The following is a 21,015-nucleotide window of genomic DNA, read 5'->3' as shown; positions in this document are numbered from 1 at the left end:
CTAGGGGAGGAGTGGGCTTTTGTGACTGTCTGATTTCGTCTCTTCAGCCACTGAGTACCAGATGGTGGCTGAATCCCAGCATCCACGGCCACAGCTGTGGCCACGCTGGCTGAAAAGATCCCACCAAAGGGGAGTTTGGAAAACCAATCACTGCCTCAGCCAGAGGAGCTGCTTCATCCACAGGACGTGCAGAAGCACCAGTGTCTGCTTAAACCCTGCACCCTTCTCATTGGGTGAAGAGAGAAGGGTGCAGAGTTTAAGCAGACACTGGTGCTTCTGAGCACATCCTCAGATGGCCAAGACAGAGACCTGACTCATGAAAGACAGGTGGAAGAGAGAAGGCCACAACTGCGGGCCTTCAGGAGCAGCAGCTCAGAGATATGAGCGCCTGAACCCACTTGGGGCTGTAGAGGTCAGTAATGGTTATGGAAGGTAGAAGAGCCTTTCTGCCACCAAGAGCATGGAAACCTCTTGAGGACATCTCCAAGACAAAAAGGTTTTGGTTCTTAGGGGTAATCAAATACTGCAAAATAGAGGGGTGGCAGGAATGTACAGTCCTGGTATGCACAGCCCTGTGTCCTAGGAGGGAAAGAGATGAGGAGTGAGCATTGTAAAAGCATTGCTTTATTGATTACACAATTTACAAAACATCTATATTCTAAGATTAAATGATACAGAAAGAAAAGGAAATTCAGAGAAAGGCTGTTTGCTCTCAAGCTGCTCTGCTCAAAATATTTCTTGAGCTTCTAACGTTGCCATCTCATAATATTTCTCATTTTTTTACAGTGCAAAGTTCCATTCTGAAGTCATTCTTATAAACTGTTCTTTCATAGAGGCAACATTGTCCGCACTTTATAACTGGTCCTTTGTCCCCTTCTAGCCACTCAAAAGTGAATTTAAACCAAAACGCAGCCTTTTCTAGAGACCATTATAAACATTTAAGAGAACTTAAGCAGGCTACTAAACAAAGGTTAAAGAGCTATCTAAGTTATTCCTTTGGCTTCAGAAAGAATGCAGTGTTCAAGCAAACTTCATACACCATTTGACATTCTCATTCTTAGCGTGAGCCGTAGCCTTTCTCAGATGAATCAAGAGGATGCAGCTTCACAGCTCCACCATTTTATGGTGCAATTTGGAACTCTTTGTGCTATGCACAATCACAATCTCTATCGGCTAATGCTGTTTTATCTAAGATTATATCCATTTTTTATAATGACAAATTACATAACAATGTGATAGCAGCTCTTTCATTATCATAAATGAAACATAAAAGCTGCTGTCTAATCATGCCGTTCGGAAATCTAGCTCAAAAAAGAACATGTCACAGTGGCCTCTTGAAAATGGGAACATGCTTTTTTTCCCCCTCTATTTTAAATGCATGTGAGGGGAGGATTCTTCCAAGGTTACCATCACCCCATCACAGCCCATATGTCCTCCTTGTGTTAAACTGCAGGGAAGTGTGCCATCAGAAACAGCCTTTTCTCCTGGGACTGTGGGTGGAGAAACTAGAACAGGAAATGGAAACCTGTGAGAGAAACAACCATGTAACTCAGCCCTCCATCCTGCTGTTCTGCCCCATGGTCTCCCTCTGTGTAATGAGCAGAGGCTGTTAGTACTATATAAGGCACACATCTTTTGCAAGGTAGTATGGCACAGAGATGGATTTTGCTGCCCTTTTCCCCCCTCAGCAGCATTTCCCAGCAAAATCAACCCCAGAAAAAACACTTGGCATTACTTGCAGGTGAAAGTGCTGCTCAGAGAGTGCACATTCAGCCCACCTGGTCCTCAGCTGCTTCTTTTCTAGGGAGTCATTACAAGCAATCATCCTTGCGGTGCCGAGTGCAGGGGGTGATTCAGCACCACGCTGTGTGACCCTTGAGATGAGGGAGGCACAGGACAAATGGACCAGCTTTAGGAGCCTCCTGTGAGCTACACAGTTCCCTTGCAGCCAGGTACCCAGCTGCACAGTAGGGGACATGCTGCTTTTCTGAGGGTTGATGGGAGCAGTGATAAACCAGGGACTTGATGCTTCCAGCCAGACCGCCATCCATCTTCTCCACAGATCCTTCCATGTCAGATATCAGGGTCAAGTTGGGGATGATCAGCTGCGAACAACTGCTCAATAGCACCTTGTGGGGTCAGGAGTGCTGAGGAGAGCACAATTACCTGTAAGAAGGAGGGAAAGAAGCCAGAAGTCAAAATTAAGGGTATCAAGACTGTCTGCAGCATTAATGAGCTGTGATATGAACTGCTCCCTTATCCAGCACGATACACACTGTGTGTTTTTGGTGTTTACTGACAGGCCCATGCGACCTGCCCAGCAAAACAGTCTGCTCATTAACAACTGGTTAAATCACTTAAGGAACACAGTGACTAGTAGCATTGTGCTCTTAATGAATGTGTGCTTTGATTCACTTCTACCCACATGTACCCAGTGATTTGTTGTGACTGCCATTGTGTTTGCTGCGAGGCACCAGACGAACAGCCAGCAGCTTCCTTTCCTATAGCACAGGGTTTTGCCAGCAGGCAGTTTTGAATGACAGCTGCTCACCCTTGTTGAAGGCAGGACAAGAATTACAAAGTGCTGCTGGTCTGCTGTGACTGCTGGGGGAACTACAGCCCATGCTCAGGAGTGTCCCTGTGGGCAAGACAAGAGCTCTTTTGCACATGAAGACCATGCTCAGTCTCAGACACTGCTGGGATGCTGCTGCTTTTGTTTGGTCAGGCTTTTAATCCAAGCTGGGTCTGATGAATGAAATGGACATTCGCTACAGCAATACGCACACTGGTAGATGCACTCCCTATCCATTTCTCTTGAGTGAAAAGCAGTTTGCAGGTGTCTATTGGGAAGGCTTCTCTGCAGGGCAAAGCTATAGAGCAAGGAGGGAGCACATCCAGCTCCTGGAGCCAACTCATGCTCAAAGTCATAGGGAATGTGCAGTCCATACAGCATAATATTGCAGGGGATTTGGAAGGAAGAAGGTAAGAAGACAAGTACTATATTAAAACTTTGTCGTTGTTGTTCTTTATTCTATCATCTCACTTCAAATTATGAAAGGAATCTGGAGTTCCATTACTACAGATTCCATCTGTACCGATGACAGCCTCCCCCTCACTTCTCCTCTTCCCTTATCCTCCCACACAACCTGCAGCAAACTGATGCTGATTATCTCCTCTCCTTCCTATGGCTAAAAAACCATAATTCGTGGATGGCAAAAGCTGATGCTGTCTTACTTATTTTATGCATGCACCAGTGCATGGCACAGTCTGTGCACATCTTGTTATAATGCAATTTAATTCTGAAAAGTACTAGAGGACATATTACTTAAGCTATTTTGCGTCTAAAAGCCAAACATCAACAACAGCCATGTTCAGTTAAAAGCAATTTCCCCTTTGGTCCCAACTGCCCCGAGAAGGAATTTCTCTGTCTCCTCTGGGTAGGTCTAAGCAGGACAGTGTGCTTCCTTTGTGGACCTTCCTCTCATTTGGAACAGCATGGCCTGTCCTTGATGCTTTACATGCAGGGATATACCTGTCCTGCTGCCAGCTGAAGCACAGGACCCAGGAACTCACAGCCTGACCTTCAGCACTGCAATGGGCCTTTCCCATATGCAGGGGGAAGGAAGGATGCAGCAAGCATCTGATGGTGCATCTGCAGGGATTGATCCATCCATGTGCCTCAGCCACAAGCACACATGCTGTGCATATGGGGAGGAAGGAGGACAAAACATCACACTTTTTCCCCCTTTCCACTTGATTAAAGGGGAAAGAAGTTTATTATTCCTTTCAAGGTAGGATACTTCGCACTAGGCTAGGAAGGCTATTTGGCATAATTCACAAACAAATGATGCACAAAATGCTATTTTCTTTTGTGCTTCTCCATGAGAAATAGATTTGTCATTCATATCCTGATGCAGAGCAGTTCTCTGGATGGAAACATGTCTCCCACTGCACATTTAAATGTCATTTGCTTCAACTCCAAAGAACTGCTGAACTAATCAGAGCACTGTGCCAGTTTTTCTCCTACTTTACTCAGTTCTTTATTTTTGCACCCACATGTCTCTCCATTTCTCCAAAAGCCAATAATTAGTATAAATGTCAGTGCTTTGTTTGAATGGAACAGACTTGTGAGGCCAGTGCTTCCCCCTTGCCCTGATGTCTGAGGTTGATTGCATGAAACCCACAACCCCCCCACACACACCTCTGCTAAGTGCTGGCTGGAGTTATACAAACGCCTGGCTTTTTAGAAAGAGAATAATCCCAAACAGGTGGCACATATTCACAGCTACAATGCAGAAATCCAGGTAAATCCAACTAACTCATATAGTTTTCTATATGAGACTCACACAACTGCTTCTTTACTTCTTTTTCTTCCTCCTCCCGACTCTCCCCTGCAGTCTTTTCACCTCTAACACAGCACATTTTCACAAAGGGCACAGTGCAGTCAAAGCTTAAAATTCTTTAGGAATCTGCCTAAGAGGGTGACCTGCCACTGGGGTTAAGCCAAAGCAAAGCAACACCAGATCCCATGTCACCACTGTCAAGCCTCAATTCTCTCTACAAAGCTACTCAAAAGTCTTGCTGCATAGTTCTGCACCGGCTCACTTGTTAACCCTGTGCTTATCTTTCAGGCTATATTAATACATTTAAGGCGTGGATTAACTTGTCCATCAGTGTGTCACAATCCAATCTGTGTTCAAGAAGGGAAAGAATTTTATTCTCTCTTTTGAGAAGATTAGCAATTGACTAATTGGGGAGAAACATGTTACCAGATGGAAAAAAACATCTCTAAAATAGAACTCAGAAAATACTGTTGCAAAGACAACTGAAACACGGAAAGCACACAATGAACCCAGTGGCTGATCAGCCTTTGGTTGGCTCTGTTTTGCTAATGATTTCTCACTAATCAAAAAAGCCTCCTGCAGGAATTGAATAAAAGATGTTCACAAGCCACCTGGAAACTAGACTACTGTTTACTAGCAGTGTCTACTACTAGGTCTAGTATTCAATGTGGAGGTTGGTGGCCCTGCCTGTGGTGGTGGTGTTGGGGTGGGGATTGGAGATCCATGATTCTAGAGGTCCCTCCCAACCTGGACCATTCTGTGATTCTGTGTTTAAGATGCATCTGCTGATACAGCATTTCTTGAATCTCTTTGCAGTCAGCCTGTATACTGCTACTATACTACTCACTGCTCAGCAGATAATGGACTGCTCTTGTACGCAATGCTCCAAAATTAACAATGATTTTTAACAATATATGATTTTTTCAAGACCCGAACAAAGCTCCTTTAGAACTATGCCAGTCTGCCTGGAATGCCTCCAACCTGACACCAGTGGTGACTCTAGCGCACAAAAAAATAGACCCTTGGTTCCTTAACACTCATTGCCTGAAGGCTTCACAGCAAAATTCCCATGCCATTCCTGTCTGTGTGGCTGTGTCTTGGTCTAAGACTGGTACCAGTAATACAGCCAACACTGTCTAATCAATTTGCTCATCCTTTGTTCAGATGGGAACATTCTGAGTTGATCCTACCTGAGTACTAGGTTTGCGTGTTGCTACCAGATCCTTCACCATTTTGACCTCAGACACTGTCACACCACCAACCATAAAGATGATCAGAAGAGGATGGTCACCGGGGTGAGGGCGATTCACCTGTAAAATGAAAGAAAGAATTATTCTTATTGCTAAGTTCACCTCAGCAGTGATTGGTTCTTAGAGCTGCCAGAGAAAGACTAACGAGGAAGTTCAGAAATAGCCATTGAATGCTGGTTTCTGGAGCAGCTGAATCAAATAATGTCCGGCTATAAATGATGAGCCATTCCCAGGAATATGGAGTCCTCATGGTTCCCACTGGAATCTAGAGAGGTTTCTCAAGAGGCCCGAGGGCTTCTCCCTGCATTTATTCTTCATTTATTTCCTTTTCCAGTGTGGGAGGACAGACCTTGGGTAGGTGCACAGTTTGGATACATACATGCATGAGGCTTTAAGGTGTGGGGAGTAAATTACTATCTGGTAGGAGCAAGGGGTCCAGTTTAAACATGCAAGAATCCCTGCCTTACATCAGTAATTGAAAGAATCGTCCAGTGAATAAGCCTTTATAACTCATCCAATGAAAATAAGTCAGGTTCATTATATATAAAATCAGTTTCTTTCACTTCAAAGTTTCCATTACTTCTATAATTGGGTTGTAACTCATTTACAGAAACTCTATTCAAACAAAATACTTATACTTGTTTCATTTTCTTTTTTCTAATTAACTTTGAAACATTGCAAACATTGAATTTCAGCTAATGCATTATAAAACCATGTTTTAAATTTAAACATGAAGGTGATGCTATACTTCAGCTTCCTCTTAAGCACTTCCAAAAGTCTGATTATTTTGCTGTTTCCTACCATTCTTTCTTCCTTGGAAAAACACACTGCCCTGATTATACCTTGCTCCCATCTTTGACGAGCATTTGGAAGTGATGTCAATGGAACCCAGAAACTGTTCTTTTTACAGCATCGCATGCCGTTCAGTGTGAAATGCTCTAAATGTTTGGCTCTGAAAAGTGACAGTGAGAACAGCTGAATTTGCTCTTTTTCTTTGGATTCTCCAACCCCTTCCCTTCTGAACGTCTAGGTTTTTAGCAGCCTTCATTTGTCAGAATGGAAGTGGTAATCAACCCATTCTTGAGTGGAATGCTCTTCCCTTACTTTCACCACTATGACAGCTATCTTTGACTCTGAGGCTTCAGCTCCTCAGGAAACAGCTCTCTGTACTGATCTGTATGTGGCTGCCTCATATGTAGTCTTTGGGCAGCTCTGTCCTGCTGTTTGACTGGAAACCTTCAGAAGATACTTCCTCCTCTAAAGCACGCATGAGGGATGGCATGCTCCCTCTCAGGTCTGGCTGACCTTTGATGATGCCGTGCTCCCTCTTAAATGTTGCTCCTCTTGTACTCCTCGGAAGTTGGAAACCAGTCCGAAAACACTTATATCAACGTATCAGTGAGCTGACTATTTGTGTACTGAGTGCAAATCTCTTAATTGCACTCAGTTTGACAGCTACCTTCATTCAGCTGATGGTGCAGGTAGCACGTATACTGCAATTCAGCAGGTTGTCCTGCATTTCTTGTGCTATACTGAGAAAGAGTCAATTTACACCAGCAGATTAATTAAACCAATATACCAGATCTTACAAAGACTCTCTGCACATAGTGGAATGACAACCTTAAACAAACAAAAAAGTCCAAATCTACTGCGGATACCAGGAAGCAGTTAAGACCAAAGTATCTATTTATAAAGCAAGTCAGACAGAACTATTGCTTGCTAAAATCTTAGAGTACTTCATGCCATAGTTGCTGTGAGTGGCGACTGTAAGGCTGAAGAAATAACTGCTCCCAAAGATGACGAGGACAGAAGTTGACTAGACAAAATGCTTTCCTATGACACTTTGAAATAAGAGCGAACTGCCTCATCCCATTTCAGAAAGCTCCCAAGTGACCCAAGGCTTATGTGGAAAGCTGGAACTTCAGGAACTTGCTATTGAACAAAGCCTCTCTTACTATGCTCCCAGTGACAACTTGTAATAAGCAAGCACACATAACACTAGACACACTGAAAGGACACTCAGTCTATTAATCAGAAAACACAAGCGTTCATGGCAGTACTAGAAGAAAATGTCTTGACAAATGATTCAGTCAAAATAAACCCAGATCCAAACACGCGTTGCCTGTATAAATCGTACTATTTTTCAGAAGACTGAAGTTCAAGCCACAAATTCCAGAAATGCATATTAAAAATACAACTAGGTATGCAAGCTCAAAATTAAGTTAAAATTGCAAGGAAAAGGATTTTGGAATCAGTAATTTTGTTATGATATGCACAAGTGTTTTGAAGGAGGACAATACTTTGGGTTCAAAATATTTGGCTGTGCTAAGAATGCGAATTTCTGCCAAGATTTTTTGTTTGATAATACAACCACCCAAGGCTCCCACTTTTGTAGGAACTGGCTTCATGTAGCAAAACACAACTCATTTTTGTGTTACAGAACAACTGGAATGGACTGAAACAAAAGCGACACATGCATTCTGGAGTCCTTCTAAAGATATTTTCTTTCAAGACATTTCTGAGGCATCTGAATTTCATTTTCTGTAAAGTATGAACTTAGCAAAAGTTCCCAAGTGAAATTTACTTTCAGTTCAAAATATAATGCATTAAATATAATTGGTACCATTATCTCGGGCAATTAGAAAGACTAAATAAGAAAAGAGCAAAACCCTGGAAGCCTCCAGTTGCAGCAAGTGTGTGTAAAGATATGATACATTTGAAATCTGGACAATTGCTGATGTCCCACTGCAGTCTTTGTTCCCCAGACTCCATAATTGCCATGGAAGATGGCCTGTAAAACCTTTACAGGCTGCTGAGCAGGCAGGTCAGAGGGGAAGGGCTGCTGCTCCAAGGGCTGCCTGCCTGAATTACTGATACAGCTGTCTGTCAGGAAAGTCCCCACTGCACTGAATCAAAAGAGCCCTCCTCCTGCAGAGAAGTCGTTTTAGGATTATAACTCCCTCAATCACCTCTTGCATTTTCAGGAGCTCTGCTCTTGTTTGCAAGAAGCTCTCTGCAAACAAAGTTTTCTCTTCTTCCTCTTTGACATCTTGAAGTTAACAGAAATAGAGATGCTGGCTGTCACACAGACCAATCCTCTCCCACTCCTTCCCTGTACTCCCCGGTCTGTTTGGATATTGGTTAATCCTGGCATTCTGCAAGTTCTGATCCTTTCACTTATATTGGTACAGCAACCAATAGTCCAATGGGAACTTTGTGATTAGGATATCACTGTAATGATCTTAACTGTCCCAAACACAAGAATTAATAATATGGAAAGAAGAGACCTAAAACTAACTAAACCTGCCATTGTTTCCATATAAGTATTTAGACTTTATATGTGTCTTGCTTGGTCTTCTTCTCTTGTTGCTTTATTATTATTATTATTTGTAAAAAAAGGACAAGCTATGTTTCTGCTGGAAAAAATAAAAGTGACTGAACAATGAAATAAATAGAGTTGTGAGAGCTAATGGTGAATAAATCCAATCATTCAAAAAAATCCTCCTCTACTCTGCCCTGGTGAGGCCTCATCTGGAATACTGTGTCCAGTTCTGGTCTGCCCAGTACAAAAAAGACAGGGATCTCTTGGAAAGAGTCCAGTGGAGGGCCACTAAGATGGTGAAGGGCCTGGAGCATCTCCCCTATGAGGTGAGATTTAGGGAACTGGGTCTGTTTAGCCTTGAGAAAAGAAGGCTGAGAGGGGACTTGATCCAGGCCTATAAATATCTGAGCTGTGGGGGGCAAAGTGGTGAGGCCAGACTCTTTTCAGCAGTGTGTGGAGACAGGACAAGGGGAAACGGCCAGAAACCGGAACATAGGAAGTTCTGCATGAATGTGCGGAAGAACTTCTTTACAGTGAGGGTGACGGAGCACTGGAACTGGCTGCCCAGGGAGGTGGTGGAGTCTCCTCTGGAGATATTCAAGACCCGCCTGGACGCCTACCTGTGTGACCTGGTGTAGGGAGCCTGCTTTGGCAGGGGGGTTGGACTCCATGATCTCTGGAGGTCCGTTCCAACCCCTACAGTTCTGTGATTCTGTGAAAATCACTGGTGTGCACAAGCTTGTTTGCTTTGTTTGACGCAAGGAACAGCTGTTTCTTCCTCTATTTTTGGAGTGCCGGCAGCATGATTTTTTTCAGTATCAATACATGAATAGAAACAACAATAGTCACACTTTCTACAGTGGTCCTCTCATAATTCAGGGCTTTATCATAAGCTCTGAAGAGCTAAGAATTTCTATTTAGTAACTAACTAAGTACATTCTGAAAATCCATTTCAGCAGTAGGCACAAGTTCCTGAAAACAGGCATTGTATTTAGACATATCTGATTTTGTCTTCAAGACAGCCTGCTCTGTAATAACAGAAAAATTACTTTGTTATCTTGATAATGGTTACCAGAATAGAATCAACAAAAAAATCAAAGCTATTTTTTGTCACCTCTCTTTAGATGCATGAAAGGTCCAGCAAGCATTCACAAAGAATAGGAAGAAAATGTTTTTCCTTTTGATTATCATAGAATCACAGTACAACAGATGTTGGAAGCAATCTTTGTAGCTCATCCAGTTCATTTCCCTGTCCAAAGCTGTGCATACTTCAAACACTATGTTGTTCGGGGCTTTGTACAGCCAAGCTTTGAAAATCATGAAGATGGAGAACCCACAGTCCCTCTGGACTTTCTGACTGATCAGCCTGTGTTCCTCCCCACCACATGCCGAACCTTGTCAAATTAGAGAAAGAGCATTGAATATGGGGCTCCTCTGCTGATCTTCTTCCCCTGTAAGACCTCTTTGTTCTTAGTTCTATCTCAAGGCTGCTCATTATCAATAAAATTCCTAGATGAACTGCCTTGTGGATCGACGTTTGGAAGTCTGGGGAGTTTATACAATCTGGCACTTGCTTATTTGCTTGCTGATGTCTCTGAAGAGCTCCAAAAGCCATGTGAGGTTGGACATCCCTTTATGGAAGCCTTATTGAAGCCACATTGACTCCTACCAGACATATCATCCTTATCTGTGTGTCCTGTATCACCCTTACTTAGATGTCCAGTCTGCTCCATTCTCCAGGTATAATATCTGTTTTTTCCATATCTGCAATATGGTACCTCAAGCTATTTCTAGCCCCTCTGAAAGGATTGAACTCTCCTAATTGTCCTGTGCTCTCCTCTACAGAATTAATATATAAAATCAGCTATTGCGACACAATGCTAAAAACTTAGGAAAATCATACAGATGTATTTGGGAAACCTTATTTACCTTCATGAACATGCTGAATCCAGTTTTTAGTAGATCAGTGAGGCCTGATGACATATGCTCAATATCATCACAATCAGGTCGATCAGCACTGCAGATCTCTTCCACCACCTGTTTCAGCAGCGGTTTGTAAGAAGCCTGCACAAAAAAGAGCAACAAACTGTGAGTAAAGCTGTTTAGGTTTGGTGCAACTGCTCTTCTAAATCTTCTATTTCCATTAAAGGAAACAATAAAATAATTATTCTAGAAAGAAAGCAGCACAGAGGCATTTAAAGATTTAAAAATGCCTCTGTGGCAGCAGTCTTTTTTGTGACCTCGACAACAAATGGTGTACACCAGCACAGTATTGAATGGAAAAGTTAGAAAGAGAGCCCCACATTTACTCATGTACTATATGAGTAAAGGGAGGCTAGGAGTAAAGGAGGGCTTCTAGTTTCTCTGGAGTGTGCTTTGGGGTAGTACAGAAGGGAAGAGCAATAGGGATAGTGCTCTGATGCCTGTGTACCCAGATGTCTTATTTTCTTTGGAATAACTTTACATTTAAACAGGGATTTTTAGGAGGTGTTGCTTGCTGACCCCTCATGCTTTCCTACAGGTGTCATGTCATCACTGAAGTCTGGATATCAGCAGGGCTGATACATACTGAAAGCCTTGAAAAAAGTGGGCCCCAAATCCCATCAACATCATACATGTCAGTGCTTCAGATATGTTAAGGATCAGGAAGGGAGGGATGTGCAAAGGTGCAGATGATGTGCACCCTGGAAGACTCTTAGTAAGACTGGCTTTTTACCCCTAAAAAATGGTAAGGAGCCTTGGACAAAAGATCAATTAAATAAGAAAAGAAGGTATATTTATAGAGGAAAAAGATAGGGTGATTGCACTGGAACTGGATGAGGAAAGATGTGTAGGGAGAAAATTTATTAAGTTACTGAAGTCAAGTAAAATGGCATTCACATTGAATGGGAGATGACACCCCACATATTAATGTCATCCACAGACATACTCTCAGTGAACTGAAAAGCTGGGGGTGAAACAGCCTTATTATGTGGAGCAGCATATTTAAAGAAGTGGGGTTTTCTGAGGCACCCAGATACTGATCCAGTGAGTGAACAGGATCGGTGCTCTGTTCCCATCTCGAAACACACTGAGCATTTCTACAATAAGAATTTTAGGGACTGGGGGAAAGATCCTCTTTAATGAAAATTCAGCCATACTTGGTTTGCAGATTAAGTCTTGTTTTGCTTCTCTTATCCTTGCCAAAACTGCAAGGGAACCACAATAGTTTCAGGAAGTGGAACAGTCTTGGAAAATTAGCAATTTTCCAATTGTTACATGTTTTCCTATGGGACCAGTGCAGGGATGCTTTATCCCTGGACTTCTTACGAGAATTAAGTGTAACATCATTCCTTTTGGAGAAGGGATGCTTTTGTAAAGATACATAATGCAAGATAAACATCAAACAGCTGGAAAATAAAAACCAAGCCGCCTGGTTATGTAACTTGAAACTATAATTTTCTAAAGTAATTAACTGAAAAGACGTTTTCCATCTAATAGTCTGCAGTGTGAATAAAAGCACACTTTTCAAATACAGTCTTTACAATGAAGGTTTATACAGTTTACCAATTTATTCTCACAACATGAGCATATTTTTTAATTGAGCCAGTAAAGCAAATTGCAGCAGACATTAACTGCAGTATCTCTCTGTAGAACATGACAAGATTTGTGTCAAATCCAGTAATGCAATAAACAACTGTTTGAAAATATACATGCGGGCATGACGTCCTGTTATAAAGATCTGTTTAATATCTTCATAGATGAGAAACAGACTTTGGGAATGAAATATTTGGAGCAAAGATCAAACCGTAGTTAAACAGAGAGACTTATTGTACAAAATTAAAGGATAAATATTATCTGACTTCAGACATAACTATGTACTGGAAAGCCAAGGCATTAAAAATGTTCCCTGATGTTACATGTCTGAAGTTTCAGCGACAAAACTCAGACCCCTTCAAAATGAACTGATTTGGCTGTGCAGATACTAAAGGCAGATTTCACTTTTGAAGCTTTGATAACTTCAAAAACTTTCAGAAGCTTTTGTTACTTGACATTTACCTATCAAAAATGTAGACTGTTTTATTTATTTTACAATAGCTGCATATATTTCTAACTCTTGTAATGAAACCATTAGAAATTTTCATTTCTCATGTCTAGTAGGGCACAAATTGTGTTAAAATAGTTACTCTGTGGCTATCAGACACATCTTAGACATGATTATAAGGAGAAGAAAAGGAGAAAGGTGAGGGGAAGGAAAGAAAGAAAAGAGGGGGAGAGGAAAGGAGGAAAAGAGGGAGGAAGAAAGTGAGGAAGGAAGAAAAAGGAAGGAAGAATAAGAAAGGAGTGAATATACGCAAGATCAAATACAAGCAGTTACATATCAGTCAAAATACACACTTGTCCATGGCCACAACATTTACTTGTCTGATAATCTGATGGAAACATTCTACAAATCTAAATTCTATGGAAAGTCTTTCGAAGAGACTACCCAGTTCCACATATGCACAGAAACCATTTTCTGATGCTTAAGAAATGGAGGCTTCCTTGCTCTCAACGTATGTAGCAGAAAAACACCTACAGGCTACAGCCTGTAGATTTCTTCAGGTGAACCGCTGCGTGCAAACTGTGTATTTTACCATTTGCCAGACAAAAATATGATCCTTATGTAAAGAGTTGTATGGCAGAAAAAAATAATGTATTGCCTGCTTATTTCAGATACTCTAACTCTCCCAAACCACCCTCAGCAGAAGGTTGTTTCTACTCAAGACAATTAAACCCAGTCTACAGCCAGATTGGGGGCTGCAAACTGTTAATACATCCCTTGCTGTGTTCCAGCACTTAGCCCTAAGCAAACAACCTGGGTTACATCCAAAGAACACAGTGATGCTAATTATACTTTAGGCAACATTTAGAAGTTATTATCATCTGACTGCCCCTCCACTGACCTGTTTTAAACACTTAACAATTTTCCCCACTTCAGGCACTAGGCTGGTCACGAGTACTTGGAGACTTCAGTAACAATTCGGTAACAAAACTACCTTAGCTTTCCAGCAACATGTTGCAACACTCCCCACTCTTGCCGTTGGAAAGCACTGCTTAATTTGGACCATATCCCTTTGCAGACCTACAGTGTACTTATGAGTTTAGAGCAATTTTTTTTCTGGCTTAAGGCTGGAATCAAGTTTTACACTCTCTAAATTGCCGTGTTTTCCACTGTAAACTCAATTTTTAACTGAAAACAAAACAAAACAAAAAACACTTCAGGGGACATGGGAGAAGAGAACACCACCATAAATTATTCCTGATGACTTGCAGTTCATGTGTTCACTTTTTATAAACAAAAACTGCTTTTCTTACCTACTCACAAATGGGATTACCTCTTAGTTACAGACATGGGAGAGAAAATACACAGAAATACAGCTGCTATCTGGATGCAGGCATCCTACTTGGATAAGACATGCAAAGTCAGACCAGTTCCACCTTGACCTTCTCCTGCCTTTCACAGACATTTGTATTATCTCACAGAGTTTCAGAGGAAATCCCCAATTTCTTCATCAGATAGTTCTTTATTGACATGGACATTGACATGCATGAGGTTGAATGAAAGACTTGATGATTAGGTCAATTATAAGATCTCACAAATGTATTCCACATGGTCAGAACCCACATAGGATTAGCACAGCAGCATATTCAGTGCTGTTAATGAAGCTGGAATTTTGACAGCCCACTACAGATGTAACAGACACATAGAAAAGGATGATTCACTTGCCTGGTTGGTGTTGCTGCCCGGATTATGTACAGAATTAAACTGCTTCATATGCATTCGAGCTCTCGCAATATCCCTGAGCAACTTAAAGATATTGTCTGCTGCATCTGTGGCTTTCTGGGATGTTAGGTTCAGTGCCGAGTTACAGCCTAAAGAAATAAAGAAACATGTGATCAACTTTCACACACTTAAATAATAAGCAGTAGGAAAAGGCTAACTGGGAGGAAAACACAAACAAATGACAGAAGATGGAGATGAACTAAAGGAACACAAAAAAGGTAATACTATTAAAAATTCATGGGCAAGTCTTATTGGTAAGCTATTCAGATACTCTGGTAGATTAACATCTAGATCTCATTTGGCAGTGGAGCCTTGGTGTTGTCTGTGTGTAGTGAACACACAACCCCACTCAGCAGCTCACCACTCCAGTCTGTAAGTACTGTCATAAAGTGATGCTCTTGCATTCAGAGAGGTTGCTCTGCCAAGAGATCCCATGTCAAGTTCTGTGTAGGAGAATGGTGTCCAACGTTGCAAAATGCGAAGCTGAACACCTCCCAGGCTGACAAGGCCTACAAACAGAGTTTGAGGCCACCAGTCGTGCTTTATATTTATCACCAGCTCAGGCAAAAAATATTCATAGAAGATCTTGCATTGTCAGTGTGCTTTCAACCTACCCATGGGAAAATACACAAATGAGAAGATAGGGAAGTTACTGTTGGCTCCCAACTCACAGGCTGGAGATATTTAACTGCTCATGTTTCCAAAGCAATTTGCAAATGAAAAATAAAATGAAAAGCTGTCTCTCATTATTGTATAAATCAATTTTCCTTCTCTCTGAGAGGAGCTTTCACTCTTTTAGCTGCACCAGAGGCAGGCAGCCTCTAGTTACCTTCATTTATACTTTCATCGTGCTCCCTGCAGCCTCCCTCAGCAGCCACCACCAGTGCTGGCCAGCCCCGCTCTGGCATGTTTGCTTTGTGAGTGAACACAAAGCCCCATGCCGAACAAGTTCAGGCAAGGTAAAAATCACAACAAATACGCTTTGCTTTGGACACTCTTCTCATTTCTTATTATTTGTTTATCTTCTTGGGCCATGTAAAAAGCCTTCAGCTCTGGCTCTACGGTTATTTTTCTCATTAAGAGAATTATTTGTTTCCTTCTCCTATTGGCATCATCTCTCTCTGTCTCTTTATTTTAACAAGAGTATTTCTACCAAGATGTTTCCAGACATCTTGCCGCTCCCCATTCCCAGAACCAAAGGGCACTTTCCAGGGGACATTGCCTCGCTGTGTGCCTGGATGCTGAGATGTGTCTAACTGCATCTGGACTGTTACAGATCCAACCCGCTCCTCAGCAGCTCCTCAGCATCCTGCTCACACCTCGCTGAGTGGCTCTGCCCTGATTTCCCTGCAGGAAGCTGCAAATCTGCCCCAGTTCTCACCTCCCCAGTGTGCACATAAGGGGAGCAGAGCACAGCTCCTTCCCTCTCCCTGCTTAGCGCTACTGAGAAACAGGCTCCTATTCCTACAGTGAGGAGGTGGAATACATTAGCTGCTGCACTGCTCTGTGCTAGTTACAACCACCCTTCCTGTTACTGTGCTCTGGTGTTTTTGTTTGTTTGTTTTGTTTTGTGTTGGGTTTTTTTTTCCTCACAGAAAATTAGCACTGGGAGAGTATGAATGAATTTCTTTGAATCCCAGGCTACATAGACTTGATATGGCATTTAAATGAAATATCTGGACATGGCTTTCCAGTCACAGCCAAAGAAGACCAGAAAATTACCATTAACCACTGTGGGATTACTGTGTTTAAAGCATCTCAGTGATATCTCAAGAAGAAAACAAGCTGATGTTGCTCTAAGTGGGGCCATAAGCTGAACCAAACCAGTGTTTTACAGATTTCTGAGGTCAGAAGGAAGATCACGTTTAAGAAACAGACACTGTGAACCCATGCTCTGTAGTTACACAGTGGCATGTGATTATTCCTTGCTTAAATGCAACCTAGGAGAACTTCTCAACTATGTATCACAAAACCTTTCACTGAGCTTTGTTTTGACACATGGCCCAGGTGCTATAAACAAACTTCTTCTTTCTCTAAAGCAATGTATTTTGACAATCTGTGAAGGTCTTGAATCCTTTGAGACACCACAAAAAGTCTGCACTGCTCGCAAAAGCCAAAATTTAGGAAAACTGAGTTTATTGCTTTACTCTGTTTTATACCATAAGGCTGTCACTGCTGTTAACTTAGGCTCTCTCTAAAGCCCACCTATAAAAACAAACTGATACAGACCCCACAAACCATGGAGCAGAGCTGACAGAGTAGCTAAGCCATTTTAGCAGCACATACTGAAGCATGGGCTAAAACAGAGAACTGACACACTGAAAAAGATAAAATCCAGCACCAGGGTTGCATTATGCAAGCTATTTTCTAGATCAGTTGTTAACTTGCTTTCAGCAAGACAGAGAAAGAGCAGAGATGTCAGAGGGTCAACTCAAACTAGAATGACATTCATGTGATTCTCCCTTCACTCTGCTTTCTTGTAAGTTCTACCATGCATTTGGGTGTTTGTTTTTAAATCTGATTTGTACTAAATTGAGCTCCATGCTGGGTCTCAGGGGGAAGGAGGTAACCAAGTATCACACAGTAGGACAAGGAAGGAATATGAGGAATACCTGCTCATGCATGGTTAGAGACTGTGAGCATCATGAGGTACTTTGTCAAGTCTTAAGTTCTGAAGTTGCACTTGCAAAAACCTGGCCACTTAATTCTATCAAACACTGATTTAAAGACTGATTTAAGGTAGCTTCAGAGAGGTTTTTGCTTTTGTTTTCTTTTTTATTGTTATTTTTGGCCTCAGTATCTGTCACTTGGACATTTCTGTTTTATGGTAATATTTTATTGCCTCCTCTTTGCCAAAATTCAATAGCACAACATGTAACACCGACTATAATGAGATACTGGAAACTCAGTACCGGAGGCTCTCATGTTACATGAAATTAAACCTGTCAGTTCTGTGAACATTTACATGGAGAAACTACAGAACTTACTAGAATAAATTACATATATCAACTGCAGGAGAAATTTAAGCTGGGCTCAGATGTGCATTCTGAAGGAAATTAATGCAACAAATTCATTGGGGAACTATTCAGTTGCTCCCTCAAGTAGTCCATATCTTAATTAAAAAACCACACATTAGCAAAGTTCCAGTAAATGCTCTGCAAGCCTTCTAATGTCTCCCAATAATGTTTGTACAAGAACTCCAGGTTATATTAAAAAAGATGTAAAACATAGTGAAAATACTACCATGTAGTCTTAAACAATCAAATGACCTCAGTCTTTGCAAGGGTACCCTCCTTTTGTCTTCTTAATAAAATATTTTTGTTTATGTTGACTACAAGGAATCACACTTCTGAAACAACAACAAAGCAAAATGAATTTTCAGTAGTTTTGTTTATTTTTCCACCTTTAGCTTGGAAAATAGCACTGCATGCTATTGATGGCTTTTTTGTGTGTGTGTTTCATATTTGTTTGTGTGTTCCTCATACTGCCAAGGCAGGAATGATTGGAAAACATCTCCTTCTAAAAACTACTGTGCTACTTAGATTGCTTGAAATGATTGCAACTTGGGGACCTAAGAATGATGGCTATGGAGAAATGTCCAAGAGAAGTTTCCTTTCCCTATTTGAGTTCTGAGCCAAAGTGTAATTCAGTGTGCTTAAACTGGTGAAGGCAGCTTTACAACAACATAGCTGCATGGAAGTGTATTCAGTGCGTTAGAACAAAAAACTGTAATCTATTTATCAACTACTGTAGAAAAACAGTATTTTTAACAGGAAGACAAAAGTAATGACATTTTAATGCTGTGCATAATTATCTGCTCAAAAAGGCCTCTTCACAAACAGATGAAAAGCTATCTGAAAACTGACAGGGATAATAGGCACTCACTCAGGCTGCATTCAACAGTACATAATAATTGTATTATTTTTCTCCTTTATTCAAACAAAGAGAATTATGGTATATCCCTTAAGAAACTTTTCTTTAACTTCATAACTATGCTCAGAACAATATCTTTGTTTCTCCTTAAAAAAAAAAAAAAAGCCACTGATTACCTCCTAAAATTAAAGCTTTAAAAAGATTGTTATCTAAAACACGACAGAGTTGGATTTCCAGAAGAAACAGCATGAAAAAACTGAAAGCTAAATACCAACTCTGTGCTAATCTATGCTGTCCTGATCATTTTGATGCTAAGAGCAGGTAAAAACACGCTGTAACAGATTCAGGGTAGTAGAGAAATGGGGCTGTCAGATAAACAAAAACATAACAGATCTCTTATTCTTGCAGTATTTGAAACCCAAGCATGAAAATCTTCCAGATGATGTGCCATTCTTGGTATATTTCATGTACATGCAGCTAATGCCACCCTAACTGACTGGAAGAGAAATGAAAGAAAGAGTAAATGCCTTGTTCAATGCAACTTTAACAGAACAAAACGTGCTTAACAATAAACTCTCTCAAGTGATGCAGCTGATTAATGACATTAGAATTTATAGCTTAATTATAACTTTAGAAGAACAATTTAGTGTCTGAACTGCACTCTGCTCACTACTGAAATCCTGATCTCATTTCTGATGTGTGTGCTTAACCGTGTGTCTCCACCAAACCCACCCTTCACCTCTAATTCAGCATCCCAGCTCCATCAGAAAGAAAAGTCCTCCTACTCACTGTCACTAAAAGCAAGTACATATATGTTTAAAAAGACAGGTGCCAATCTTGGTAAGGCACACACACATTACAGCACACTGACAGCATCCATTCTGTGCTACCAGACCAGTTGTATTGCACACTGTGCATACACTAGGTACTCCGGTGACAAAAACCTGTCTCTGGTGAGTCATGGTACTGATCCACAGAACAAATGGCTTCATGCAACGTTAATGGTTCTCAGATCTTCCACTGCAGGACACAAAGAAAAAAACTGCTACCACTTCTACCATTTTCAAAGCACAACATTGCACACATGGACTTGGAAGGCTGCAATTGGTGAAGCTGTGAATTGAGAGCAACTTGCTTTTGGTATAAAAGCAAGTTGAATGGCCTGTTCCCTCAGCAAAACTTGATATAAGAAACCTTTGTGTCTAGATAAAAAGGTAGATCGTAGTCCAGCCTACAGCTTGCATGACTGTGTTGTTTGGAATGAGCAGCACGGCTCTGAGAAGATTAGGAAAGGCATACTTTGCAGAGGCGTTTGCTCTTGAACCTCATGGAAATATCTGTGCAAAATCAGTATCACATTCAGAGTCAGAAATATAACTGGAGAGGTCTTTGCAAACTTCTCTTTAGCTTCTGTTGAAATGGTTGTTTATATTTTTCACCACCCACTGTAAAATTATTCCAATTGAAACCACCACTGGAGTACTGTCTCAAAGATAACTCTCCCTCTTTGGAGCATGTTTCACATCACACCAAGAAAAACATCCTATAAAAAGTACGTTTATGGAGGATATTTTCCTTTATGAAAGCAGATAGCACTGACTCATCTACATGATTTTGAAGTCTTCTTGTGCTCATCTGCTCTACAATGCACAGAAACTGCACACCATACTTTGCAGAGATCAAAAGAATGCAGACCAGTCTGAATATCTAACAATCTGTGGATAAACAGTGAAAGACGAAGGAAAAAGCATGAGCAGAGAGAACAATAAAGCAATTAAAAACTCTCACTATACAGATAGAACTGCATAAATTACCCCAATTTATGTTAACTTTTAATTGGAAATTATTGTAACACGAGAGGCAAGACACTGACTGCATAAAGGATATTCTGCATGAAAAGCAAAATAAAAGCAAGGCTGTGGAAAGGATCTGAAAGAAGGAAGAAGAAACTCTCTTACAGGAAGATGGACAACTGAGGCACTATTGGTTTCCAAAATCTGGATAATGGCATCACATGCCAAAGCTCTGAATACGATCATGGTGCAGCCAGCCACTGCTAGCAGAAATACCCCAGAAATTACATAAATGATGCTCATTTCATACTTTTTCTTCCATTAATAAAAAGCACACTGTTACACAGATTGCAAATACCAGTTAATGATGAAAATGATTAGCAGTACATGCTGCAAGAGCATGTGTAGAGGAAGGAAATATCCCAGAGTATTGCACAGAACAAACTCATATTCATTCCACAAATAATAATTCATTAAATGTGCAACAGATAAAAAAGTTGCTGACAGAAGCCTCAGCTTAGCAGAAAATGTAAACACACATTCAAGATAAAAGCTGTGATGGGATGAAGTTAGGCGAGTGCCTGAGTGCCTTGTTGAACTGGGGTTCAGCCATCCTGTTTAGACTCAG

General features: G+C 41.1%; 1 protein-coding gene across 2 annotated transcripts in view; it reads right to left on the bottom strand.

The window, feature by feature from the left end:
- Window positions 1–602: 602 nt before the first annotated feature.
- The window catches only part of SCFD2 (sec1 family domain containing 2), a 160,356-nt gene continuing 139,943 nt past the window's right edge, over window positions 603–21,015 (bottom strand). For both annotated transcript variants that reach the window (XM_015862316.2, XM_015862315.2), the window contains exons 6-9: window positions 14,665–14,810; window positions 10,845–10,979; window positions 5,534–5,653; window positions 603–2,166 (exon numbers count right to left, since the gene is read on the bottom strand). In XM_015862316.2, coding sequence (XP_015717802.1) covers window positions 2,074–2,166; window positions 5,534–5,653; window positions 10,845–10,979; window positions 14,665–14,810 — 494 coding nt within the window. In that variant the 3' untranslated portion in view covers window positions 603–2,073. The remainder of the gene's footprint in view (window positions 2,167–5,533; window positions 5,654–10,844; window positions 10,980–14,664; window positions 14,811–21,015) is intronic.

The sequence above is a fragment of the Coturnix japonica genome, chromosome 4 (genome assembly GCF_001577835.2).
Source record: "Coturnix japonica isolate 7356 chromosome 4, Coturnix japonica 2.1, whole genome shotgun sequence".
Lineage (NCBI taxonomy): Eukaryota > Metazoa > Chordata > Aves > Galliformes > Phasianidae > Coturnix > Coturnix japonica.
Note: the sequence above shows the minus strand (reverse complement) of the source record. Positions and strands in the feature narration are given on the sequence as shown.